Here is a 27323-nt window from a genome sequence, read left to right on the forward strand (position 1 = left end):
ATCCCAACAGGGTGACACGTGTTTTGGGAAACTTATTAATTGTTCTGCTTATACAGTATCTACTGTGATCTGCCTTTGCTGTTATTTTCCTTGCCAGGGTTCTTTGGTTCCAGAAGGATTCTCAAAAAACAAACATGCATTCATCTTCGTTACTACATTTCCAATGGGAGCAGATATTAATTTACAGCCTTTTGCCTGGAAGGCATAGTAACTTCATACTACTTCTTAGTAACTTCATACTACTACAATGTAGTCTTTGTAGTCTAATTGAGAGTCCTGCTTCTTCAGCCTGAAAAGAAGCAGGCATTGCTTGGTAAACACTAGCCAAAAATGTGGGATCAGTTTTCTTTTTTTAATTCATAATTTACATCTACACCTGAAATCTTAGGCATTCTTGCCTATTTCACCAAGTTCTATTGAAATCTGTGGGGCATAGTTCTTAATAAACAAACACAGGGTTAACTTTGTCCAAAGCCTACAAACTACTACACCAGCATAAACATGGCTCAGTAAATTATATCACTTTACCTGCCTTGTTATTTTCTCTGTTTTGGGAGAAACACAGTGAACACAACAACAGAATTACATAATTTTTATAAAGTTATAGAATTATGATCTAGAAATAACAATTTTTACCCTATCTTTGTGCAGATTTTCTCATCTGTCTCATGGTTTTATGTTTCAGATTTTATGAAGTTGGCAGGATTTCTCTTTGCATCTATTTGTGCTTGGTACTTAGGATCCTTATTTGCATATATCATACCAGAAGACTCACTGGTTGAAACTATTGACAACATTCAGAAAGTTGGAGACAAACCAGTACTTAGAGGTATGTGACTATATTCTGCTGGACAAATTTGATAATTTTAGAGCACATTGTCTGCCATTTAACTTGCACACTTGTGAAATATTTATTTATTTACATTTTTACCCTGACCTCCCCAGCCCAACTGCTGGGCTCAGGGCAGCTTCTCATGTGCTGTCCCAAGTATGAATAGTGTGATTATTTGGGAAAGTAATTTTTTTTCTTTGAAGGATAATTGTCTCCTGGGGGTGGTGTCTTACTGAGGGCCACGCTACATGGTGCCTGAAATATATGAACACCAGTAGCCCACATCTCTGATATACAATATGACATTGTGTTACTGCCCCCCTGCCCACATTGCCTGCATCTTGTGCAAGTCAGAGGGGTGCCAAATGTGATGCAATACGTCTGCTTGAACCAACCTGATGGGGAGATGCAAGTTAACTGCAGCTAATGATTTAAGGTAATATCTACATTGATCTTGATCTTGTTTTGACATTCGTGATAAAATCTAACTATACAATGCATTGTTTGCAGGTCCACCTTAGGTCCTGTTGTCTATACATGTGCATGGAGTTCCGTGTTGAAACTTAATTCTCAGGTGTGCTGGGGCCAGGTGTAGATCAGGACTGAGATGCTTGGGAGAGAGTTCTTAAGCCTCCCCCCTGTGCAGTTTTCCTGACCTGAAATGGTTCTTGGATCCACTAATTTACCTTTTGGGGTTGGGGCAAATAGCAGATCCTCAGGGCCATTTCAGGTTAGGAAAACAGTGTAGGGAAGAAGGTTTAAACCTCCTCTTCCTTTACACTGTGGTCTCAATCTGAATCAGGCCTCCATGTGCCAGAGTTAAGTGTCAATGTGGAACTCCCAGCACATAACAGGACATGTGGTGGATCGGTGAACTATGTATTATGGTTAGGAGAAACTTACATCCATCCCATCAATACAGGCAAGTTTCCCCAATGGGACAAATAGTGGCTTCCAAGGGTTCTTCTAGGTTGGGAAAAAGGCATGGGGGTAAACAGCGAAGCCACCTTTTTGCATGTATTGTGGTCCAGATCCAAATCAGGCCCCCACCAGCCTGGGGATTGTTTCAACATGGAACTCCCAGCATGCATCTTGTCAACAGGAGAAAGGATAGATCTGCAAACAGTGTATATACAGTAAGGCCCCTAGTTACGATGACTTGTCAAATGGCAAAAATTTGCTTTGCTTTAGAGTGAAAAATCTCCTCTTAGGAATTAAACTTTGCAACACATTGGTTTTACATTTATCCACAGTCAAGAGTTAAGCACATTTAAATCAATTCATTTAACTAGTCCTTAAGCATCCTTAACTCAATGTGGGCTTGCACTCATTTGTATAAAGATCTTAAAAGGGGATCCTTGCAGATGAAAAACCATGCAAGACAGGAGGCTGTAGTGAGGAAGGAAATCAGGCTAGATGGCCTACAGGGCATCCATAAGATCTAACCCATAGGTTGGTGTGAAGCTAACAGTGGTTTACTTAGGAAGTACATAGCTGAAATTTTTTTTGAACAAGGACTTCCCAGCTCATGCTGTTAAGCCAGTATGCTTCACCAGCTCTCATGCAGAGTTAAACAGAGGTAGATATTTCCCATAAGGATTTCAAGTATTCTTTTCTGTTCTTCAGGATACAAAAAACCAGCAGAGAAGTCTGGGTTTGGAACAAGGTAGTATTATGCTCACTAGGGCTGTTACCACACTAGGTATTCCCAGCGATGTATTAAGAGTTTGAAAATGTTATAAAAAATACTGTTCGCACTTTCTGTGTATTCCCACCATTGTATTAAGAGTTTGAACTGTTATAAAAAATACTGTTCGCACTTTGTTTGGCTCCTTTAGCTGTGAAGACATCTTCCAACCATTTTTTAGCCGTGGCATCCAAAAACCCTTTTACAGCGATGTTTTTTATAACATTTCCAAACTCTTGATACATCACTGGGAATACCTAGTGCAGTAACAGCCTAGGTACCTTCCCACTTTATGAAACTCTAATTTGGCCATGGGACAAGAGTCCTACTATATGTAAATCTATTTCTGTGCCTGAGCTGCAGCGCAGCACCTTTCCTTTTTCAATTGGCTGGGAGGGGCCAGTCACGGTCGTCTCATTCAGAATACTAGGAAAACAAGATGGACACACCTATTCTGAATGGTGTAAAAGCAGGGGCAGGAAACAAAATACTGCTAGCCTACAATTGCAACAGGGAGCAGAACTGCATTGAATAATTGTTGCTCACAGCTGTTGCCTTCTCCGAGTACTGCTGTTGCCTACTTAGCTGAATTAGGTGTGGGGAGAGAAAAGATAAGCCGGCATGCATGGAAGAAGGTTAGGCACATCATTTGCAGTTGCCAGGGCTCATCCATGCTCTTCATTGTGGAGCTGGCAATACAAACAGGACTACACTGATGACTGTCAAAGGAAAAGTATGGAAGCAAATGGGGTGAATTAATTTTTATGCAAAATTACCAAAAGAAAGTTGGATAGATTTTAATAGAAATATTAGGCAGTAGTGAGACTGCTGGGGAAACGGTAAGCTAAATTAGTTTGTTTGTGGTTGGAAATCAGCTGTCAGCTCTTTCATCATGAGGCTTTCAGGAGATCCATAATAATAAAGGTACTTGATCACATCTTGATTTATTAATTAAATTACAAATCCAACCCCAAACAAAAATAAATAAAAAATGTAACAAACTAAAACAACAGTAGTGGCAAGTCTACAAATAAGCCTTTACAGGTTTCCAGATATCTTAAAGTATGTCCATGAGCAATATCTTCAAATGTTGATAAGGTTGTAAAGTCCTCAATCCATTGGATTAACTGAGGTAGGCCTTTATGTTTCCATTGTTGTGATATATATCTTTAAGCAACAGAAAGGCATAGAAGGTCCATTTTCACTGACCATCAGTTAGTCTCCAGGAGACAAGCAAATTATTTAAAAGTGCATAAAGCATTCCCCAGATCAATAAATATTCTATTACAAAATTGATTACTTCTTCCCAAAAAGACCAAATAACTAGACAGACCTAAAACATATGTTTAAGAGATGTGTCATGTGAGTTACAATCCCAACAATTCAATACTTTACTTAGTCCTTTACTAAAAAGACACCATGTTGTCCAGTGTATCCTAAACATAATTTTTTGCTGAATAACCGTGCGATTCTGAAGGGGGGGGGGAATGCCCATAGGAGTCGATGTGATGCCTAAACCAGCGTCCGTGCAACTTGTGCTGTGAAAACTGGCATGGACGTCAGTGTAGGGTGACATGCCAGTCCCCCTGGACCGCAATGGCAGTGCAGCTCTAGGATGCCGGTGTGGCCTTCCACCGGTGTTTCTCCGGCATATCTCCCCCCCACCCATTGTCATCCTGGGAAGAGTTCCTGGGGGCGGGGCTGCCTTTAGGCCGCTTCCTAACCCCTTCCGCCTTGGGAATGGGCCTCCATGCTGCAGCGGAGCTACGCCAGCAAAATATTTTGTTAATTTGTTGTATTTCTGGCCAGGAAGCCTCTGTGCAGGCAGCATGGCCGTGCCATTCCCAGCCGCTGCCTAACTGCCCCCCTTCAGGAGTGGGTTGTTTGTCACAGTATGAAGTCCCTGGAAACAACAGAAACAAGATTTATGCTTTGGCATAACAGGGCGTTCTAAATCCTTATTAAATCTTTACGTAATCAATTAAAGTGTTCTAAAATGTCTTTTCTGTCCAATGCAGCACCACCTCCAAAAAGGCAGAAATGTAATCATTGGTCTTCATGTCCACCTGGGAGTTATGCTTATCGCTTACTCAGTGGTGGGGGCAACGAGAAGATGGCAAAAATCTGCTTTGAAGATGAACAGTAAGCAACAAATCCATATGAAAGTCTGCCTTTACCTTTCAGCCTAGCTGAGCATGTCAAGCCTGATCTTTAAGGATTCCAGGGTGTTGTGGTTCTGTGAATGACTCCAACAGAATATTAGATTTACTAATAGCCTCAAGTCAGCTGTAGAGTACATGCATAAGTACACAGCTTATCACATTGTTATCCTTCCCCTCCTCCCAGGAGCTCAGGACGTTATGTATGGTTCTCCTCTCAAAACAGCCCATTGAGGTAGGCTAGGCTGAGAAAGCATTGGCAGGCTGAAGGTTACCCAGTGAGCTTCCTGGCTAAGGGGGGATTTGAACCCAGGTCTCACAGGTCCAGTACTGTTAATCACCATACCACACTGGCTTTCAATCAATTTCCAAACTGCTGCTAGCATCTGTAGTCATGAGATAATTAGATGGCAGGACTGCTTGTCTGTGGATGTCTGTTTATGGGATTATCATGGGACTAGAGCTCACAACATGTTTGTGGTTTTATTCTTACTCCCATTTACAATTCAACAAAATGTAAATGTAGTCTTTCATACAATTCTTAAGGCTAATCACCACAAACAGAAATTACAGTTTTTAAATTGCCATTTTTGCTTAATATTGTATTGGATGTGGACAATTGTTATTAATTTGATGGAACAATGAGTCTTTGGGAATAGAGCATTTCTACAGAAAAATTAAGTACCCAAAATTTTCACCCACATATCTTTGATTAAGGACATGAGAAGGTTACACTCCTAATAGTAAAGTATGGAGTAGGGAAAGTGCCTGATCCCACAAACTGTACCCAATTGCTTCACCATGCTTAAGTAGTCAGGAGTGTATGTGCATTGGCCTTCCATGACCTATCCTTCTCAACACTCATTAGAATCTTCTCTATCTTCACAGCAGACAGGTCAGACCTTAGGGAAGGATTGCAGCAAGTGTGATCCAGTGTCTAAAAGGTAAAAGGTAAAGGTCCCCTGTGCAAGCACCGGGTCATTCCTGACCCATGGGGTGACGTCACATCCCAACGTTTCCTAGGCAGACTTTGTTTACGGGGTGGTTTGCCAGGGCCTTCCCCAGTGACTGCGCCACTGCTTTTTTTTTTAAAGCAGTGACTGTGCCTCGGGGACTACCTTTATCTTTAAGCAATGTTCAGGGGAAGGTCTGTTTTTTCCTAAAGGATAATTGAAATAACTTAGAGCCCAATGCCATTGTGACAAGGTGAAATTGAAGCTGTACCATGTTTTGTGCTAATGCAAGTACCCTTAAGGGGAAAAAATCTTGTGAATGGGATGTCAGTCACCATATCTTTATAACAGACTGTAATAAATTTACAAAACTAATTGTTAGACTTCATTGTTGAAGGATATTTAAGGGATGTCTAATTATGCCCAGGATAGGCCATACAGCTTTGTACATGACATTTAACCCACAAAGAGATGTTTTAGGAACAAACACACAGAGCCATATCTCAAGCACAGGTCAAGTGGATGTGTACATTTTCAATTTTGCCAAGAATGTATAGATTGAGAACCTACTGCACACATTGGGATGGATATAAGCTACCATTTCAGAGTCAAAGGGCACTGTTGTTCAGGCATCCGGGGGGGGGGGGAATAATTTTCACCAGTTCCACCTTTCCTTGGCAGACCTCCACATGACATTCTGCACAATTTCTGAGGAGCTTCTCTGCACCCTATGTTTGTGCATACTTACATAATCTCTCACACACACGGGTGCGAGTGAGTGGGGTTTTTGGGGTGCATACTTGGGACCCTAGGAAAGACTGGATTCCTGATTGGCATGCTATGGTAAAACGCCCTACATTTAAGTGGAATGTAAAAACTTTTGTGGAGAGAGATCTATTCCTTTGGTTCGTGTGACATTTGGAAAGCTGGGTACTCGTTTTACCGACCTCGGAAGGATGGAAGGCTGCAGTACTGCAGCTTTTACCACTCTGCGCCACGGGGCTCCCGATCCGTTGTCTAATCCAGTATATATAAAGGCTGGGGAAGAAGTGCTTTGTGCAACTGTGTTCTCTCCATTTGGTGTTGTAGTTGTGGTGCCTCTGTTTTCTGTCTTCTGCTTCCTTGATTTTATGAAAGCTGTTTCTGTTAAGCTAACTATGTAGGGTTGCCAGGTCCTTCTTCGCAACCAGCAGGTTTTTGGGGTGGAGCCTGAGAAGGGTGGGGTTTGGGGAGGGACTTCATTGCCATAGAGTCCAATTGCCAAAGCAGCCATTTTCTCCAGGTGGACTGATCTCTATCGGCTGGGGATCAGTTGGCAATGCTATACCTATGCCCTACTTAAGAATAGCAGCAAATGACTTCCTGGAAAAGACTTGCCTGAGGGACTTGCCGTGATTGTATTCTGCATTGTCATTTCAGGCTCATAAGCGAAGAAAAGAAAAATGCAGGGAGAGGCATCAATATTGCCATTGTGGACTGTGAGTAAAAAGGCACAACCCTGTAAAATAAACAGTTGTGGTGAATATTAAACTAGAGCGGAACAGTAGCAAGAAACCAGGTCATGAACCAGGAAGTCCTGGATAGAAATCTTACTTTTGCCTGCCAGGTGGGAAGAGTATTCAAAGTGCTGTAATATTGTTATTATTATTTTGCAGTGTGTTAGAAAGGTTTTAGGAACTCGTTCTGATTTACTAGTATGCATTTTATATACTTGACTCAACAGATATTTGTTTTAGGCCCTGTTTAAATAACATGATAAACCTGTCTTTCATGATGAGCTCAGACATACAGTAGTTTATTTCTTCCCCACAAATTGGGATTCTAACCCAGTTCAGTCCTGGTTTAGAATCCCGGTTTGTGTAGAGCACTGGTTCCCAACCTGGGGACCCTAAATTAAGGCCCGCAAAACAAAGTTATAAACCCATTATAAATTAATATTTTCAATTAAAAGTTCTCTATTATAAAAATATATATTCAAATATTATTCTAAGTTTAATGTTTAACTAACAGTTATGATTAAAGTTTATTTTCAAATTCCCGGAATTTTTATTCTGAACCTTGGCGTCCCTGCACCGAACAAAAAAGTCCTAGTGGTTCCTGGTCAAAAAAGGTTGGGAACCACTGGTGTAAAGGAAACTTTTTGTCCAGGTGCCTGCAATCAGAGGTGGGAGCACATTGAAACGTGAACCAGGAAACGTTTGATCATGCTGTGCGTATGAGGTGAGGAAGGAGGGAGCAGAGGCGTCTTGGAAACGAAGCCACGAACAAATGGAGGTTTGGCATGACATCAGAATGCAGCCTGTCAGGATCTCGGGGTCGGTCAGCCTAGTTGGCCCTTAGGTGCTTGCTTCCCAAGTAACAGAATAACGTTTTCCTCCTCAGATCCAAACAATAGAATTCTGTAATATATAACACCAACTTGATAACCATAGAAAAATGCACAGCTGTTCTTATTCTATATGTTAACTCAATCTTCTGAGGCTTTTCTACTGGCATTCTCATGGGGAGGGGAATCTCCTCTTCCCTGGCCTTCTAAGTAGCAGCTCACTTCGTGGACCTCCTTGAGACTTGTAGTAGTCAGGCTGCTGGGGCCCAACTCTCTCCACAGCTATTCCGCCCTCCCTGGTCTGCAGCTTCCTCAGCCCTCAGGCTCCTTCCACCTCCTGGGGGAATTCTCTGCTGCAGGGATCTGGACTTCAGCTCTGTCCCTGTCTTCTGAAGTCCTTCAGAACTCTTCCTCTGTTTCACCTTTCTGGCTGACTAAGCTAGTTCTACTTATAGCTTGCAGGGGGATTGAAAACTCTAGTGATTGGCTCTAGTGATCTGTCAGGCTTCCGCAAATACACAGCATTTCAGGCAATAGACCTTCAATCCAGGCAGAGCAGCGATTCAAAGATTTATTTCAGAAAGTCAGTGATTTCAGTAAGAGACAAGCAAGGCTGGAATACATGACTGGGGGGGATACATATATAGGGCTAATACAATAGACATGATAGGGTTACAGGTACAAAGAAACAATGTTGTCGCTTCCTCCCAGTAACGACTTAAGTAAAACCGAAACAGAAACACTTAAGAGCAATCAGTGGAGGAGATGGCTGAGCTCTCGGCTTTGTGCGCGGGACCCGATATCAGATCGAAGATTTACACGGGCAGGTCCCAATACAATTGTAAATCCCTGGCCAGAGCTCGTGTGCAAAACGGGGGGGGGGGGTGCACGGAGAACTCCATCTTGTTCGCGGGGAAATCATCTTGTTTGGGGACGGGGTTGTCAGAAGCCCTATCTAACATGATCATAGTTTGCTAAAAGGGCCAACTAGACTGCTACATTCTCCCTGCTGCCTCATCGGTTCTTTTCTTAGCAGGCTAAGGGACCAATGTGACAGCTCTATTTTCTCTCCTTCTTCTCTAATTGGTTGGCTTTGCATGATTGTTCAGCTTTCTAATACACACAAAGACCTTAAATTCATTCTAATACATATACATTTCTATTTACAATTATAAATTTTCAAATCTATACATGGGGTTTTTTGATTTCCTCACACAGCCTTATAATGGTTTTAAGTGTAATTAATCGCTGCTGCTGGTTGTAAGCTGCTCTGACCATTGGACAGCTCATACATTTTAAAATTAATAATAATATTGGATATGATATGCTGGACAGTTTGTGTGATCTTGGGAAACTTTTGTGTAATGGAGAACTAGTGAAGTATAAAGGAGTCATAATTTGCGCTTGGACAACACAGAAATTAGAAGGCATCTTTTTAATAACATGGCAACCACTCCTAGCCAGCACAGCATCAGAGAAGGAAATGCCAGTCTTGGACTTCTGACTGGTAGCCATATGGTAGCTCCGACCTTTACATTTGCCTCATATCTAGCACTGCAACATCATTTTATATGTATTGTAAAATATTTTCTGTCTTTCTACTACTTTTTTAAAGCAAAAATGTAAGATTAAAATTACTGTGCTAGGTCATATTTTCAACTGAGAAGGATGGCCTTATCTGCCAACTAAATCAAGACCAGTTCTGCTCCCACTGGATGCGAGAAATTGATAAGAAATTATCATTCCTAGGCCTATCTAAGGATACCTTATTAAGTATGGGAAAAAGAGACTCTATATTAACCATCAAGAATTATATTTTAAAAATTAGATTATTCCAGCTCTATAATGTGTGCTCGGAGAGTATCCTCTTCCCAATTTTTGGGTGTCCTTCCATCTCTGTGAACCCCAGCTTATTTTAGCAACCTAACATTCCCTTCTTTTACCACAGAGCGTTTATGCTCTCTCATTTGAATGCCACTCCTTCGGAGGTGTTAAATGGAAGATACGATAACTTACCTTATTCAGATAGACTTTGCCATGTGATCTGAAGAGAGTTGACACACCACTTCATATGATGTTGGAATGTCCCCAATACAATTCTTATCGTGATCAATGGATTACCCCTATTTTAATCAAATTACCTGCCACCATAGCAAAAGGTAAAATAGTCCCCTTTTTGCTGTTGGATAGAGATCTAAGAGATGAATTGACTCAATAAAGGAAGCCACAGCCCTCAATTTGCAAGACCAATTTTGGAGGACATTGATTCATAGGGTCGCCATGAGTCGGAAGCGACTTGACGGCACTTAACACACACAGAGAGATCCAAAAACAACACTGGCAGTGGCCAAGTATCTCTCCACCATATTTTCCTTAAAGAAATAAAGGCTCCTCATTTACTGCTTAAGACCTTTGGTCATGGGAGCTTGGAAAAGAAAGGGAAAGGATTACTGTCCTAGACTTCAAATATGGATTTAGATTGAAAATGTTTGGATCAAGATCAAACATTGGGACAAACAGTTGGGATACTTACATTTTCATGTAGGAAAATCACTCAAAGGTGATCTTTATCATGTCATATTTAATGTGAATGTACCTTCATGTGGTAAGATCTGGTGTTTACATTAAGCAAGGAATTTTCTCTTTAAAAGAAACAAAACATAGCAGGAAGGGAGGAGTTGGGGGATTTGGGGAGTGGTGATCAATAGAGTTGTGCATATCGATATACCAAACTGAAAATAAACCCGAAATTAGCCATTTTGGCAATATTCGGGTGTTGGGTAGACTGAATACCTTAATGTGGGAATCTGTGGGTTCGGCTATTAACCTTTGCTCAGGTGCATGGCTCTGTGCTTTCTCTCATTTTTCTATCTTTTGACTGGTTTTGTTATGGCCCCATAGTTGGGGCCCTTTTGAGGTAGGGGCCATGTAATTAGAGCCAACTTGGTCTGACAACTATTCAGTGGGTTGATCTGCAATTCTACATCAAGCATAAGCGTTATTTAAAAGACAGGGCTCATCCAGTCCCGTCCAGATATACCCTCCAACTAAAAAATAGAGCTGCTACTACAGCTACTTACGAGGCTTCTGAAGAAGACTCCTCACCCGCATGGATGAGCAGGCTCCTTCACAAGAGCTGCCTTGGTCATTAATTCAGCTGGCTCCGATATCACCCCCCGAAAACCTGCTGTCAAACTGAAGGTCGCCCCAAGTAGAGGCTTTGTTTCCCCACACTGTGACCATCTCTTGAAATCATAGTTTTGATGACTATAATAAAGGACTGTTCAAAGGCTGTCATTTGCCACCAAAAGAAATGTTTTCCATGCCTTATTTTTCTTGCATTTAAGCCCTTTTCCTCAGTTTGGAAGCTAATTTGCATGGACATCGTGCTATGCGCCCCAGATATGGAGCCCCCAGACTTTGAGGGGCCAGCCTGCCAATCGGCTCTTTCTGCCAGTCCTCGGCAACACTGAACTTCTGAACCTGAAAACCAATGGACAGCTCGGCTTGCAAATGCCTGGAGGATGGGGCCCATAAAATTGGACCCCCTGTCCCAAAGTTCATCAAACTTCGGGAACTAAGAAGAGTCCCTTGCAGCCATGCTGCAAATGTGGGGACTCTACCTCCAAAAATGCCCCCGTGGGAGCTTCGAAAAAATCCCCATAGACTATAATGGGCCCGGGTTTTTTCAGTAAACCCGGAAATAAGCCGAATACCCATATTTACTGGTATGAGTATTTGGCTTACTGAAAAAATCGGGCCCAATAAACCAGAACCTGAAATTTACCCAAAAATCTTTTTTGCACAACCCTAGTGATCACTACAGGATGTGGAAGATTAAACTGGGACAGTGGCAAGGGGGAAAATCCCCTTTGTTATTGTCTGTGGTTGAGCCCTTGCACACGAGCATGTGCTGTATTTCCCTGTTATCTCAGCCTCATGAAAATGAAGGAAAGGTCTTCTAGTGAGGAAATCAGAAAAGATGAATGTGTTTCCTATTGTGAAAATGCTTGTTGTTGTGTAGATAAGCCCTCAGAAGAGAGGCATTGATGCCCTGCTGTGCAGCCACATTGTAGCCCTCTGGATTCTAAAGTAAATGTTTAATTGCATCATGCATTTAAAAAGAGAAACTGCTTTTTCTGTTTATTTTATAGTCTTTGCTCCCATGTAAAATTTGTTTTCTTCCTTGCAGATAACACGGGAAAATGTACGGATGCGAAATATTTTGACATGTGGGAAGGAGGTAAGGGGGTATTCACTGTCACAGGGTTGTTCACTATTAACCTCGAACTACACCATTGTGGAATACCATTCCTATTGGGGGCAGTGTCCGCAGCCAGTGTTTCTTCTGACAGGAACTATTCTGAAAACTCCCACCACAAGGGCTTTTGTGGCTTAGATCTGTAACTGGAGATATAAATGGACAATGCAGTTCCTCTTGCACAAGACTTTATGCAACATTTAGCTCATTCATCCCTATATATTATAGTGCCCAGAATCTGGTTGCACAAGATCTTGCACAAGTGAAAATGCAGTGGGGAATACAATAGGTTTGACTTAGCACAAGTGGCTACTGCAGTCTTTTTCTTGTGTTTCTGCTTGTGTAAGAGCTTTAGTGCAAATAGACATTGTGTGCTGGATCCAGCCCTTTATCTTCAGAAGAAGGTACACCTTGTCAGAAAAAAGCATGCAACTCCTCAGCTTTGCTCTTCTAAATAAAAAATCCAGGACCTGGAAATAAATTTTGAGAGAGACAATTGAATACTTTTGTAGGATGTATTTTTAGAGGGATTTCATCCTCTTCACTCACAGACTTCTCTGGAGGTATGACAGATTTCATCAAAAAGGCTCCTCAAGGATCGTTGCTCCTGATGGTGACTCATGACGATGGAAGCACCAAGTAAGCACACAAACCCATGTCCCTCTTTGTTAATGCAAGTTTATGGTTTGGACATTAGCTTTACTAATTTTAGAAATACTCTAATAAAGCCAGTGATGGCATTGTGAAATTTAGCCAGCACTGTGCCACGATGTGAAATACTGCCCATTCAACACTCAGATAGATCTCTTGAAGGAATTTATTATTCAATTGTTTCCATTCTAGAATGCTTTTGTACTGCTCAATCCGTCAACTTCCCAATTGTCTACAAATGAAATAAAATGGTAGCCTAGCCAACACTTAATAAAGCACTACATTCCCTGTAAAGTTTGTGCAATGCCTGTAGTCACAGGCAAGATCATACCATAGCTTTTCCATCCCTCGCTGGTGGCCAGGGGTGACCCAGCAACCCTACTTTACATGGAAAATAAGTCCAATGTAGCAAAATTATGCTCCTCCCTGCAGTTGCCCCTATTTATTTTGCCTCATTTCAACCACTTTCTTGGCTTAATTTATTACCTCCTGATGACTACAGCATTCCTGAATTAGACCTTTATTATGTTCCCTTGAAGAAGTGGAGTTTTTCTTTGAAGCCAAAGCAATTGCTCATTTTAATTCTTTTAAATCATCCAAATTGTGAGATAAATGTGAAAAATAAAAAGAAAAAGTTAATAAGCAATCAATATAATTATAAAGTAAGAAAGCTATAGTTTAGGTGTGATTTCCTGCCAGGAACCACACACTGATAATTAAGACTGAATTCAGGAATCCACGGCCACTTTTCCCTCTAATTACTGATGTCACTGAATTGTATTAATACATATAATATAACTAAATAATTATTAAATTATATTAATATATAACGGTTGTGCTATCACTAATCTTGTGATGGTGCACATTTAAAAGAAGAAGTCAGAAAGCAGGATGTTTTGGTGAGTGTGTGTGTGTGTGTAGGCAGAAATATCTGAAGTAGCTGACATTGGGTTGGATCCAACAAATCACAAGTAGAAGTTCTGTTCACAGAATTGATATTTTCCATTCCTCCCTCCCCAGTTTATGTGATCCGCTCTCTACACCACCATATTACACATGTGATGGGTTGCAGGCAACATAATGGAATTTGTCATTTAATGGGTTCAACCCGTGAATGTTCCCCTAGTATGTTCCACAACAAAATCAAAAGTGGGGGCCTTGTTGGGAGATCCTTGCAAGAGAAAAACATTGTGGTTTGGGGGAACTACAGTGCGAATGGGAAATGGGCAAAATTCCACTAGTGGAAAGCCCATAGGATCCAACCCAATCTCTTTATTGACACGTGCTGAGAGAGCCTTGTTTGAGTAAGAATATGTTTTTATCTTTTATTACCTTTTGGCTTTCAGGAAACCGGAATAGTAAAAGGTGCAAATTTAAAGTATCCCTGTGTATCTCCCATACAGATTAAAGGCGGATGCAAAAAAGGCAATAGCAGACCTCGGCAGTAAAGAAATCCAAAACATACGATTCCGGTCTAGCTGGGCCTTTATAGCTGCAAAAGGTTTCAAGCTGCCAGATTACCTAGAAAAAGAAAAGGTCAGACTTTTGGGGGCTTCTTAATTTAAACTTGACACCAGTGTCATGTTTGATTCCTATGTGTGACTATAGTGAGACTGTTTTTAAAGTAAGAATACCAGCTCCACCCCCCCCCCCGTCTTTAACTGTAGTCTAATACATAACAATTTAGAATGTAAGCCTTTCCCCCTGCTCAGCCATGGAAGTGGATTCTCTCTAAATTGTCATATGACTTAGGTTTCCTCATTGGCCCTTATTTTTTCCTTTCCTAGGAAAACTCTTTGAGGACTTTCTGTTCAAAGGCAGTATATAAATATTGTTTATAGTTAAGAGATGAAGCTAAAATGGAATCCCATCAAAACAGAGATGAGCCTGGTTGACAATCCAGGAAGGAGAAAACACTAAAGAAGCATCCAAATTCTAGCTACTCAGTTTAGCAAATATTTCTGTATCCCAATTGTAGCCCACTACAAGCTTGAACAGGAAAAAATGGAATTCACAATGACCGTAACCACCTTGAACATTTTTGTGGAATGTGCAGCCAAGAAATATCTTAAATGGATACATATTTTTCATACAACCTCACTAGTGAGACAGTTATGAATTTTATATCACCCTGTGTTTTGAAGTGTCCTTCTATCTGCCCATTCCATGACCTACCCTTTCTTTTGCATTGCAAATCAAAGATGCACTTCCCAAGTTGGATTACTTTGAAACTGTAAACTGAATTATTCTTTATGCACATCTTTCAAACAGATCAACCATTCTGATAACAAGAAGAACCGATATGGGGGCTGGCCAGCTGAAATCCAGATAGAAGGCTGCATTCCTGGAAACCTGCGTTGAATTTTTAAATTCAGCTATACAGACAAAGTGATTCATTATGTTTCTATAATACATTCTCATAAGGATGCATTTGCCAGAGGCTGCAGTGTCTTTGGGTAGAAATTCCGGTATTGATATTTGTTTTTAAAAATCATGTACTGCTGTTTTTCCCCATTTATGGGATATGCACCATCAGTAACCTTTTTACAAGTGTTTTTTAAAAAAGGCTTAGAACTTGATCCACTACGTTCACAGAGTTATTGCAAGAAATAAAATATACTGTGTGTGTGTTTGGTTTTAAGTTTTCATTGTTCAGCAGTACATTTTCAAAGTTAATATTGCCAATGAAGAATCTCAGTTGCATACCCTTCTCTTCCCTTCACTTAAGCATAATTCAGCCCAAACTAACCATGAAAATAGTGGTAATACAACTACACAGTTTGTACTTGAATGTACATGTATTTATTACTTGAATTTTTCTGGAAGCATTAAAAAGGATTTCATATTGAAACCCAGTTTATGTGGTTCTTTATCTGTAAGTGTGACTACTGTCTGGGAAATTGTAGTTTGTGATATGCAAGTTAAAACAATCTGCATCTTCTGGCTTGAATACACTGCTGTGGGTGAGGTGGTCGAGGTCCACACAAGCCTGTTGCATGGCGTTGTAGATGGGTCTTAGGAGGAAATATTGAAACGTTGCTTGGGACTTTATTACAAGTTAATAAACAAAGCAAAGAATGAAACCTGCAGTTAAATGGTGTCTGGTCTAGAACAAAAATATTTAGTTTGATCCTGTTTATCCTTCAAGTTTTGTTTCTGTCACAAACAGAATCACTCTCTCAGCTGGTAAAGATGGGTACCTACATGCAGATATCCAGAAGCCTATGAGGGGGTTCTACCAAATATCAAATCGTTTTTATATGCATTTAAAGTGCATTAAAAATGACATTTTAATACACTTTAAATGTTTAAAAATTTAATATAATTTTATAAAATAAAATACGATTTTTCTGTCTTGTAATGCTGCTGTTTTGTTATATTTTTATGATTCTTGATTGTTGTTCCTTTGTTTTTTATAATGTGATCCTCCTTGGGAATCTTTTCAATGGGGAAGAGTGGCATTACGATGGCTTAAATAAGCTTTGAAGGATAGTGTAGCAAAGTGTTTTATATCCCTGCTTCAAAATTTGCTTCCACTATAAAGTCATTAGATGGCAGATTTATGTATTAGTTTAGAGAATGTATATGTTGCCTCTTCAAAGACCTGTTTGTCAGTGGCTCACAAGTAAAAACAATGCCATGAATGAATAGAAACAATTAAAAAAAATTATTTACTTTACAGTCTGCCTTTCTCTCTGAGGTTCAAGATGGATGGATAATGGGTTATAAACAGTTCAATCAGGCAGCATAAGACAACCAAGTGAACAATACAATGGACTGTCATTATAAAAGTGCCCTCCTGGCCTGTTCATTCCATTGCAGTTTTAATTGCTTTTTTTTAATGCCGTTAAACATTGCAGTTTTGCACATTCTGGAAAATGACAGACATGTGGAAGCCTTCCTGAACTGCTCAGGCAGGCCGTTCCACAAACTGCAAGGCCACCACTGAGAATGCATGTGAATGGACAGCTGCCAACCTTACCCATTGGCAAGGTGGTACCTTTAGAAGGCTTTTCTTGGATGAGCAAAACTAAGGCTGTGCGTATCGATAAACCCAAACCCGAATATTAAAACTGTGCCAGGCCTGCTCTCCGCTGAGACAGCCAGACTGTGTATGTGTTTTGATCCCACCAGGTGCGGTCCCAAGGCCAAGCCTGGTAACTGCCAAATTATTTTCCTCTGTGGGAACTGCTCTCGTAGGGGGGGGGTTTGCCATGGCTGCCTTCAGTATCTGATATGACCAATGCTTTTCCATATAGGCCTTAGCTGTGCCTTTAGTTCGCATTCGTGCCAATTTACCTGTTAGCTCTGTATAGCTGTAGGTTTTCTAATAAATCAACTCTCTTTTGGACGACTCGTCTGTGGATGTTGTTTATGGGACTACCACGGGGACAGGCGCACACATTTGGGCACAAATCCTCTCTCTATTTTTTACCTGCCTGGCTGGAGCCCTGGAGGGTTCGCCGGGGTCTCGGATTGGAGCAAGGAACGTGCTCTCCGAGTGAATTGCCTGTAACTGGAGCCCTGGAGGGTTCGCCCGGGTCCCGGGTGGGAGTAGAGGCAGCGCTCCCCAGGTAGAGGGTTTCTGGTCGAAACCCTGGAGGGTCCTGAACCTTGGTACCCTCTGTTGGAACCGTCAGACGAGTACCCCGACGACCCTTCTCTGCTGAATGACATCCTTGCTAAGGCGCTGCAGACGGATGCGGAGATCAATCGCCTAATTGTGCTTATTCGAGTTCAGTGGCGTTTCCTGGCTGACACGACCCCCTGGACGACCCCCGACACAGATCAAAGTGCCCAGCACGACCTCCGAACACTGGATAGTTTGTTGGAAGAAGTTCAACTGGCGCAGGAGGATTTAGCAGCCTTGACCCACTTGTTAGCGGGGTTAACTGTACGTGAGGTGCAACAGGAACCGACAGAGGCCCCGATCCACTCCGCCCCGATCCATGGAGGGAACACGGGCGGAAGAGGTCCCGGTCTCAACCGTTCCTGATCCCAACTTGTGCATGAAGGAAGCACGGGATGTAGCGGCCCGGATGGCCTTACTGTTTGTAGTACTGACCTCGGCCATGGTGGCCGAACTCACAAATCGTTTAACCCCTGAGTTTGGAGCAGATGCTGTTGCTTTGGCAGTTCGGGTTCAACCGTTATTGGACCTAAAGGATTCCTCTGAACTCCTTCTGCTTCTGGAGCAAGAAGCCCTCCCAATCGTCACCACGGTGATTGCCGCTAAGGTCGAGGCTGACTAAGTGCTCGCTGACCGAAAGCGAGCCGAAGAACATTTGCGGGCAGCGGAGGCGGCTGTAGCTTGAGTCTGGGCTGAGAAAGATGAGGAGCAACGTTTGGCTGCCGCTCGAGGCCGAGCAACAACGGTCACAGACGTGCGTCCCAAAGACAACACAGGATTTGAGTTTATCCCCTCATTTTCCTCGCGACGTGCAACGCGCACGTCGACTCACAGGTCGCTTGTTCGAGCTGGACTACTCGGATGAGGAGGACCTGTATGGTGAGGAACCCCACTGGGCTACTGATCTCCGGGTCAGCCAGTCCCGACGCACGGGGGAAACTGGGGACGAAATGCGTCTCTTGCGGTGTCAGAACCGGGACTTGACTGATCGTGTGGCCCATCTGCAGGACCAAATGGAGCAGCTACTTCAAGAAAATGAACGTTTACAACGAGCTCAAACTCCCCCAGTCCAACTGGTGCCAACTCAGCCAACTCAGCCGACTCCACGACCACAATTTCCGCCACTGAGGGCACCACTTCTCCCCCCTCCGGAAAAACCAGCCCAGCCGCCTCCAAAACATCTGGCTCAGTCGGTCCCAGGAGCACCAGTTCTGCCACCCCCAGGACAGCCAGTTTTGCCGCCTCCAGGGCAACCGCCAGTGCTACCCCCAGTGCCCCCTCTCATACAGTGGAAACAACCACGGTTAAGGGTGACCTACGACGGCTCAGTTGAGGCTCTGCCCTGTTTCCTACACCAAGTGGACAGTTATATGCGGGAACAGGGACAGCACTTCCCCACCGAAGACAGCCGAGTGCGATTCGCTGCCTCCCTATTGACTGGAAAAGCCGCCGACTGGATGGTCCTCCAGTTTGACACTCGGGCCTGATCCATACGTTCACTCAATGAGTTCATGTGAGCGTTACGGCGACGTTTTGAGGACCCTTTCCTGGGAGAGAAGGCCAAGGCAGCCCTCCTGCAACTTCGACAAGGCTCTACACCAGTGCGGGAATTCGCGGACGAATTCCAAAGGCTCGCCAGTAAAATAGTGGACTGGACCGAGGCTACCCGAATACATTATTTCCGGGAAGCCTTACATCCTGAGATATTGAACTGGGCTTATATGCAACGAGACCCAGACACTCTTTAAGAATGGGTTTTACTAGCTGAGGAGGTGGAGAGCTGCCAATTCATTTCGCTGGCCCGACGTCGAGCCAGGGAGGGGGGCAACCAAAAGCCTCGCCTAAGGCTGCAGCTCCTACACCGCGGAAACCTGCTCTACCCTCGCAAGACCGTGTGTCTCGATTTCAAAGGGGAGCCTGTCTCGTTTGCGGAACCGTAGGCCACTTTGCTGCAGCCTGCCCACTTCAGCCGGATCGGTTGGTCCCTTCTCGACTGGATGGACCGCCCCGGAATCGGGAGCGACCTCAGCGAAGAGGCACCACAGCCAACCGTAGCTCTGCTCCAGGACGAACTGCGCCGTCGGCTCTCCACGTCAGAGATGCGCCTCGCGAGTTTGCACCGGTGGACCCATCGGGGTTCCGGATTACAAGTGCCCCAATAGGGGACAGTTCACTGTCTTTGGATGAGGACAGAGACTGGGACCCTCCTGCTTTGAATCTTGAATCTCCTTTAGATCTGTCAAAAAACGGGCGGGGTCTGCGGTGAGTGGAGCGACACCGCGGACCCTCGCAGCTGTTCCTGCACAACCCAAAGCTCCAGTGAAGGTGAGTGAGATCAAAGATATGGTGTATGTGGACGTAGTGTTACAGCACCATAGAAGGGGCCCCCAGTTACTCATAGCACTCATAGACTCCGGGTGTGCCTGCTCCCTGATCAACGAAGCCACTTTCAAAGCGCTCAAAGTCAAGTCAGAAACCCTGCCAGCTCCCACCCAGTTCGCCCAAATGGATGGCAGTGACTATAAAGACTATAATAAGACTGAAGCTAGATCACCGAATCTGCCAAATAGGTATTCAGCTTTTTTCGGCTTTCCCCAGGCTTTCCCTATGGGAATTTTTTTAATGAGCTCTGAGGGAGGCATTTTTGGAGGTAGAGTTCCCAAATTTTCAGAGTACCAATAGCTTTGTGCCAGCCCATTGCAAGCATTCACAGGAAACTGAGTTTTCCCACAATTCTTTTGCGAGGAAGCAGCCATTACAGACAATGAAAAGTTCTTTTAAAATTCTTTCAGGGGGGCATTTTTTGAGGTAGAGTCACCAAATTTGTAGCATAGGTGCAAGGGACTCTCTTTACATGAACCCCAACATTTGGTAAAGTTTGGGTTGGGGGTCCAATTTTATGGGGTCCCAAAGGGGTCAACCCTCTCCTCCATAGAAAAGCATTGTAAACTTTACCATGCTTTTCTATGGAGGAGGGGGTAACCCTTTTGAGACCCCATAAAATTGGACTCCCTGGCCCAATCTTTACCAAACATCGAGGTTCATGCAAGCAGAGTCTCTTGAAGCTACCCTGAAAATTTGGGAACTCTACCTCCAAAGGTACCCCCAAAGGAGCTTCAAAATAATTCCCATAGACTAAAATGGGCCCAAATTTTTGGTAAACCCGAAAATAAAGCCGAATACCCTTTTACTGGTATGGGTATTTGGCTTTTTCCGGGTCTACCAACCAAATTGGGCCCAATAAACCCAAACCTGAAATTTACCGGGGTGTTTTTGTTTTTTGCATAACCCTAAGCAAAACTCTTACAGTGAAGCTAGCAGGAGAAGTGGACCTGTGGGTATGTGGGCCCAAGGCCATTCAGGGCTTCTACATGATAATCATACCCTTGAATTGCACTCAGGAACTGATCAGTAACCAAAATACAAACTGTCCACATAAAAGCAGCATGTAACTACCACTGAGCATCCAGAAAAGATCCACAAAGAGTCCTTAGTAATGTGAAGAACATCTGGTCAAAATATGCATTTAATTGGCTCCAGGTGTTTCACCTCTTGTCAGCTATTAGAATGAAAACATTCAGGTTAGATGTTAAAACATTTTGTAATTTGGAAAGAGAAGGAAGATCTAGATCAGGGTTCTCCAATGTGGTGCCCATAGGCACCATGAGGCCTGCCGACATCTTTCTTGGTGCCCATACAGTGTTTTGAGAAAGTGGATGGGGCAAATGGGAATCCTGCCCAATAGGGCTTCTGATTGGCCATTGGAGATCTGACTGGCTGTGCAGATTAAAATAACATTGTTTTGGCAGCAACTACCATTATCTTTTCAATCTCTATGCAGAATTTTCATAAAGAAAGCTGGATTAGAATTAGATGAAGGTAGAGTGAAAATTGGTGGAAGAGTCACAATTTGAGATATGCAAATGACACCACATTACTAGCAGCAAGCAGTGAACACTTGAAGTGACTACTGATGAAGGTTAAAGCAGAAAGTGCCAAAGCAGGATTACAGCTGAACATCAAGAAGACAAAAGGAATTACTATCGGGGAGTTGCACAACTAAGGCTGACAGTAAAGAAACTGAAATTGTACAAGATTTTCTATTTTCTAGCTCCATCATCAACCAAAAGGAGACTGCAACCAAGAAATCAGAAGGAGATTGAGATTGGGAAGGGCAGCCATGAAGGAGCTGGAAAAGAGCCTTAGATGTAAGGATGTTTCGCTGGTGACCAAAATCAAGATGTTACATACCATAGTATTCTCCATTACTACATATGGGTGTGAAAGCTGAACAATGGAGAAACCTGACAGGAAGAAAGTTTATTCATTTGAAATGTGGTGTTGGAGGAGAGTTTTACGTTTTGGAGGTCATTAATTCATACGGTCGCCATAAATCAGAAGCAACTTGACTGCACTTAACAGACACACATACACACAGAGTTTTCAAAAGCACATAAAGTACATTTTAATAATCTAATCTGTATGTTACCAGAGTTTGGATCACAGTGGCCATATCAAGCTTTTTGAGGCATGGCCCTTTAGTGAGAGCTTAATCATTTTGTACCTGCTGCCTTAAGCCCACCAGTGTTCTGGATTTATCTTGCGACCTTTCAGGGCTCTTGTAAGAATTAGAGGAAACATTTAACTGTATAAAATTGCTGTATTTCATGATCTGAAGTCCACTGTGGCTTATTTTTCTACATTTTAATGCAGAAGACAAGAGCAAGAGTCCAGTAGCACCTTAAAGACTAACAAAATTTCTGGCAGGGTATGAGTCTTCATGAGTCACAGCTCACTTCTTCAGATATCTACATTTTAATGGTTGAAGTATGTCTTGCAGTTTACATTTCTTGTAAAGCCAATTTGAGCAGAATGTTTTTTAAAACTGAGCATAATAAGCTGTGTCATGCTTAGTAGAAAGGGGCAGAGGGTTTGGCCATTTTAATGAGCTATTGATGAAAACTGAAACCAGTTTTTAGATGGTACTGCAGAGGACATTATCATTCTGAAAGGAGAGAAAAGCTTTTCATCCTGTGGCAGTGTGCAGCTTCAGTTTCGTTTCTCTGGAATCACAGAACTGCATCTGGTTTGGCAATCTGCCTCTTATTGTTGCTGGTATTCCGGGAAGTATGGGGGGGGGGAAACTCTGGGGTTTAGCAGCATGAACACGTTTTGGTGTGTATTCCTCCCACTGTTTAGAATTGGTACAAGGCACCCTCCCCTCCCTGTTGTGTGTTAAGTTTCGCTTTCACTGAACCGGCTTCTTGAACAGGGGTGGAGCTAATGCTGTGCTACTGAGCACAGGCTGCTCAAGAACGGAGCGTTTTCATTGCACTCCAGGGGGAAAAGGTAAGACCCTTTCTTGTATATAGCCAATTGGTTGTTGACCTCTGCGATAGGCCTTCATAGGATAGGTAAGGGAAACTAAATAAAAGGCAGAAACTGAAGTTCTGGGGAGGGGTCTGTCCCAACCAGCTAAGATCTAGATGCTACCAGGTTTATTGGGGGGGATAAATTCAGAAAGAGTTGCAGCTTTGTGCTGAAGATACCAGGCATGCCTAGGAATAGTTTTCAAAATACACAGCAGCATGACAGAGACCTTGCCTCTGGTGACCCACCTCAGTCCAAAGGCAAATGTGAGTGGAGTTTCCTTTGTTGGACAGACAGCTTTGTATAATGCATGCATCAGTTAAACATCTCTTTGCCTTAAATTGCTTTTCCATTTTGACTTTGAGCCATTAAGGATTTGGGGCTGGGAGGAGGAGAACTGTAGTCAGTACTAACAGGTTTAAACAGCATAAAAACCTCACCATACATTGATTATATTTTAGTGCCAAATTACAACTCCCCCCCCCCCAAAAAAAAAATTCCAGGACAATTTCATTGTCATGATTTTATTTGCTTTTTATGTGCTCAAAGGAATGCCCTTACTTTGTTTTCCATTTATGTTTTCACATTTTACAGTGAAGGGAAAAAGTATTTGATCCCCTGCTAAATTTGCCCGTTTGTCCTCTGACGAAGAATGACCAGTCCATAATTTTAATGGTAGGTTTATTGTAGCTGTGAGAGACAGAATAACAACAGGAAAAACCCCAGAAACCCAGAAGACAAAAGTCAGAGATTGATGTGCATTATAATGAGTGAAATAAGTATTTGATCCCCTATCAACCAGCCAGATTAGGGTTAGGGTTCTGGTGTTGACAGAAGCAATCAATCCATCAGATTCCAAACTAGCCACCATGACCAAGACATCACTGTAAGTATTGATGTTTATTGTATGCCAGTTGGGCTTTTATATGCAGCTGATCACATTTCTAAAATAAATCATCTTATAAACTTTCGCTAAATAATGTAGCTTAAACACACTCCCATTTTACAAATGTGGAGAGTATGGCCAGTATGGCCGAACCGAAAAACAGCCGAATTTTCCCTGATTCTGCTGTTTTCATTTCGGATGAAACCGAATTCAAAAAAAGGCGGGAAGATGATGAGCCGAATTCAGCAAGTTCGGGGCGATCACTGAATAAATTTGGCAAATTCGGGGGCTCTGAATCAGCAGCATAACCGTCAGTTAATAAGCAACTAGCAGCATTCTCCCGCGGCCAATTGGTGGCCAAGCTGGGTCTTCTTCTGGCCAGTCAGTCATGGATGAGTGCATGAGCCCAGCTGCTGCATGGCCCGGGGAGAGGGAGAGAGAGAGAGAGTGTCTGAGAGAGAGATCCCTGTGGGTGGGTGGGGGTGCGAGTGCACATTCGTGGATTTATGTGGCTCTGGGGGTCATTTTTGGAGGTAGAGGTCCCAAACATTCATTGTAGCTTCAGGGGACCCTTCTTGCAAGAACACCCAAGTTTTGTAAAGATTGGATCAGGGGGTCCCGAGATATGGGGCCCGGAAGGGGTCCCCCCAAAATCGCCAATTGGAATAAAGGCATTAAAAACACATTTGCGGCTTTCCACGGCTCTGGGGGGGCATGTTTGGAGGTCCCAAAATTTCAGTGTAGTTTCAGGGGACCCTTCTTGCAAGAACCCCCAAATTTTATAAAGATTGGATCAGGGGGTCTCGAGATATAAGGCCTGGAAGGGGTCCCCCCCTCCGCCCATTGGAATAAATAGAAATAAATAGACCGTTTGGACTCGGAGTTTGCAAAACCATGCAAAGCAACACGTGATGTGACCTTGGGAGTTTGCAAACTATGGAAAGGGACAGAGGCGCGCTAGCTATGCATAAGGAGCAGGTGGGGTGGAATTTCCCCTTTTGCATCAGACTCGGGAGTCGGGAGTCTCGGGACCAGGCAAATGCATTGTTTAAGTCACAATTCAAAAACCAGTTTTGAGCGAGCATCAAAATAGACCATGCAAAAATGGCCCCAGAGTATTTTCTGCCCTGCTCCTTTTGTCATGGTGGAGGGAAGCCACCCCTTACGCAAATGACCCCTCCAAATGTGAGAAAGGTTGTGCACCCCTCCTCTCTCTTTTTTTCTCACTCAAGCTGCACCGTTGTACAGTACGGCTCAGCTCAACCCCAAACGGGGGGAAAAACCAAAGAGGAGGAGGCGCGGCCTGGGTGCCGAGCAGAGAGACACTCGCAAGTCGCTAGCCGCCACACAGACTCAACTTTAAACTTTAAAACTTTAAAAGCAGAACACAGTCCCCAGAGGCGAGTGGGCACACACCCCTCTGCAGAATGGGCGAAAGCCCCCTTTGGCTTCCCCCCCACCCACAGAAACTGCTCCCCCCCACACAAACACAGACTCTGCTTCCACCCCCCCCCACACACACAGAAAAGGTATAGAGGAAAAAAAACCAAAATCAAACTGTGTGGATGTCTTCCAGGAGGAGCACGGAGCTTCCCCACACACACACAGGAGAAAAGGTATAGAGAAAAAAACCCAAAATCAAACTGTGTGGATGTCTTCCAGGAGGAGCATGGAGGAGAAGTAAATCCAATCCTATTCTGGTAAGCACCAGCAGCTCGGCCCAGTCAGGAATCAGATCTCTCAGCAGCACCGCCACCAAATTGGAAGGCAATGAAGGGACTGGGAGTCAGGACTCAGGAGTAATCCAATATGATTCCATTTATGCACTGGAGGTTTTGCCTTGGATTTGCCACTCTCCAGATGCACAGGATCGCTGCCTGCTCCCAATCATTCCAGTGGGTGGATGAGGAGGACCGCATAAATCGGGGGACCCTGACCCAATCTTTACAAAACTTGGGGGTTCTTGCAAGAAGGGTCCCCTGAAGCTACACTGAAATTTTGGGACCTCTACCTCCAAAAATGCCCCCCCGGAGCCACGTAAATCCATGAATGTGCACACGCACCCCCCCCCACCCACGGGGATCTCTCTCTCACACAAACAGACGCTCTCTGTTGAGAGCAACTGTGTGTACTCCTTAAAGGGCTGAAGGACCTCCATGGTTTGAGAGATAGTCAACAACTCTTCCTGGTTCTCTTTCTGCAACACATTGCTCTCACAAAACAATGTGTTGAGGGCTCTCCTCTGCTCCACCAAATGCTCAAGCCGTGACATGGGTAAAGTTCCAGCAAGTGCTGATGTTGCCAAAAAGGCTGTGCTCTGATACACCTTTCTGGGCCTGCTTCTCACGCAGCATTAATTTGTCCTTCAAACTTCATGAAAAGTGACCCGTGAGATGCCAGCCTTTCATGATGATAAGCCAGAAATCATGAGTCGCAGCATCCAGTCTGGATTCCTCAGAAGAACCCAGACCCAGGGCATCCCTCATCACGAGGTGGAGAAGGTGGGCTGCACAGTAAATCCGTGCCTCCAGGCCCAATGCTGCTTCCACTTCCCTGATATTTTTGCCACCACCCATCACTATGAAGCCCATGGTAATGCCCCTGCCTACCCAGCCCGCTAACTGGTTTCTGATGGTGGCAGTGATGCTGTCCAACGTGTGCGCCACATTGAAAAGCTCGGTGTGGAGCAGAGCCTGGCAATAGGTGTCCTATCTGCCCTTACCCTGCATAGTGCTGGTCTCTCCACCCCCACCAAGAACTTCTTTGGGTTGCCACCAGTGTGCAGTTACAGAGAGGTACCCATGCTGCGACTGCCGGCTACTCGAGATGTCAGATGTGAAGTGCACAGTTCTGCTAGCGCAGGAAATCTGTGCCTTCACACTCCCTGGCAGCCCTGTACAATGAGGGTATCACGGCCCTGCTCATCATGGTGAAAGCAGGGAGCGTGTACCAGGGAGCCAGGTCATGGAGCACACTTCGGAAGCCAATGTTCTCAACCATGCTGAAGGGCAGCAGAATGGTGATAATCTTGCCAATGAGATGAGTCGTGGTCCTTCTCCCTGCCACCTTATTCCCACCACTTGGCACCCTAGTGCCAATGTCGCCAAGCATCTCAGTCATAGTTGCTTGCTGTCCCTTCCCTACCAGAAACCATGCACTGTGTGCAGCAGGGACAACACAAGGTGAGGTCAGTGCTCGCCTTGCCTCTTGGATGGCTCGTAGCCACTTGGCCACCAGCACACCAGCCTCTCTCTCCTTATAAAGAAGCACCACCTGGTGGTGCTTTGTGAGATGGTTCCAGAGTCCGGAGATCGAGAGATGAATAAGGTCTCTCTGTTGACTGCTCGGAGCCCTATACAGCTGGCACTGTGTGTAATGTGGATCCTCCGCCACCTGGAAGTGCTTCCAGACCGAGGATGTGAGGGGGCACCCATGCTGCCAAGCAGCTGCGGGCACCCCCGAAGCTGCTTCCTTTGAGGAGCTTGGGGTACACACCATGTCTAGGGGATACAGGGGGAAATGGTGTGTGTGGGGGGAAGGGGTTGAGATGGCTGCACCTTTGGTTGCA

General features: G+C 43.9%; 1 protein-coding gene across 1 annotated transcript; it reads left to right on the forward strand.

The window, feature by feature from the left end:
* The first annotated feature begins 690 nt into the window (after positions 1 to 690).
* Positions 691 to 15270, forward strand: FAM3B (FAM3 metabolism regulating signaling molecule B). The gene is made up of 7 exons (XM_056858659.1): positions 691 to 829; positions 4538 to 4661; positions 7051 to 7109; positions 12150 to 12200; positions 12770 to 12857; positions 14273 to 14405; positions 15141 to 15270. Exons 1-7 carry the CDS (start codon positions 691 to 693, stop codon positions 15228 to 15230), a joined length of 684 nt encoding a protein of 227 aa, XP_056714637.1. The 3' UTR covers positions 15231 to 15270.
* The last annotated feature ends 12053 nt before the right edge of the window (positions 15271 to 27323 follow it).

This window comes from Euleptes europaea, chromosome 12, assembly GCF_029931775.1.
Source record: "Euleptes europaea isolate rEulEur1 chromosome 12, rEulEur1.hap1, whole genome shotgun sequence".
Classification (NCBI taxonomy): domain Eukaryota; kingdom Metazoa; phylum Chordata; class Lepidosauria; order Squamata; family Sphaerodactylidae; genus Euleptes; species Euleptes europaea.